At 37.8% G+C, this 1,394-nt stretch overlaps 1 protein-coding gene across 1 annotated transcript in view; it reads left to right on the top strand.

Moving 5' to 3' along the window:
- The window catches only part of CTPS2 (CTP synthase 2), a 136,946-nt gene that overhangs the window by 36,238 nt on the left and 99,314 nt on the right, over positions 1-1,394 (top strand). The window contains exon 8 of the mRNA XM_023514347.1: positions 85-236. Coding sequence (XP_023370115.1) covers positions 85-236 — 152 coding nt within the window. The remainder of the gene's footprint in view (positions 1-84; positions 237-1,394) is intronic.

The raw sequence follows: 1,394 nt of genomic DNA, 5'->3' as shown, positions 1-1,394 counted from the left end.
TTTTTTTTTTTTGAGACAGAGTCTCAAGCTGTGGCATATTTGAGTTGATCCATCTACGTTTGATGTTTTGTCATCATTGAATAGGTCATATGTATCCAAGATGTTTATTCCACATACCAAGTGCCTGTGCTGCTGGAGGAACAAGGTGTTGTTAAATATTTTCAGGAGAGACTGCACCTGCCAACTGGTGATTCTGCAAGTAATTTGCTTTATAAGTGGAAAAATATGGCTGAGAGGTATGTGAAAGCAATTACTTAATTTTTAAGAATTGGTGGGTTTGAGGGGAGGACTAAGACCTTAAAAGGGTAAGCGTGTTCTATTTGGCGTTGTGCGTGTGTATGTTTTGGTCTGGTGTCTAAAGATGTAGCACATTGTTACACATGTGATGTTTTAGTGTAGTCTTTAAAAATTTATGGATATTTTGATTTTGTTGTATTTAAGCAAAAGTGAATAAAAGGAGTTTAGATACTGGAAATAATTTTTTAAAATTTTGAAGGATTTCACTATTAGTTTGTTTCTTACTTTCTGAATATTTTAAATAGTTTTAAGTATTGCAGGTTTGTGCTTTGCTTTAAGATTTGGCTAACATTTCCTAAAGGAAATCTTTCTGAATGGGAAGTTTTTGCAATATCATTGTTCTACTCTGCAGTTATTAAATTTTCAGTGTCTTTATTAAAGTTCCTGACAGGTTATAGGTATAAGATAGTCATATTTTTTACTTTTTTTTTTTTTTTGGACACAGAGCCTCAAACTATCCCTGTGGGTAGAGTGCTGTGGCATCACAGCTCACAGCAACCTCCAACTCCTGGGCTCAAACGAGTCTCCTGCCTCTGCCTCCCAAGTAGCTGGGACTACAGGCGCCTGCCACAATGCCTGGCTATTTTTTGGTTGCAGCTGTCATTGTTGTTTGGCGGGTCCGGGGCTGGATTTGAACCCGCCACCTTAGGTGTATGTGGCTGGCGCCTTAGCCGATTGAGCCATAGGCGCCGAGCCAAGATAGCCATATTGATTTAAGCAAGGTTTGGCCAGTTTGAAGTCATATGTAAATTAAATTTCCATCCCTTATTTTCTTTCACTAAACATAGTGGAAGTACGAGCCCACAGGTATAGTTTGACTTTTTGTCAAGCTTAGGTTAGAATCAGTGGGTGTAGGAGTTACGTTCGATAGGTTCTGGATTCATAGCCCAGCTTTACCTCATACTAGCTGTGTAAATTTGAGTGGATTACTTAACTTTGCTGGGCTTGTTTTCTGACCCATATATATACATTTTTTATTTTTATTTATTATTTATTTATTTATTTTGAGACAGAGTGTTACAATGTTGTTCTTGGTAGAGTGCCCTGACATTGCAGCTTACAGCAACCTCAAACTCTTGGGCTTAAGTGATTCTCTT

This window comes from Otolemur garnettii, unplaced genomic scaffold, assembly GCF_000181295.1.
Source record: "Otolemur garnettii isolate 467f Iridium unplaced genomic scaffold, OtoGar3 scaffold00051, whole genome shotgun sequence".
In the NCBI taxonomy this organism is placed as follows: Eukaryota; Metazoa; Chordata; class Mammalia; order Primates; family Galagidae; genus Otolemur; species Otolemur garnettii.
Note: the sequence above shows the minus strand (reverse complement) of the source record. Positions and strands in the feature narration are given on the sequence as shown.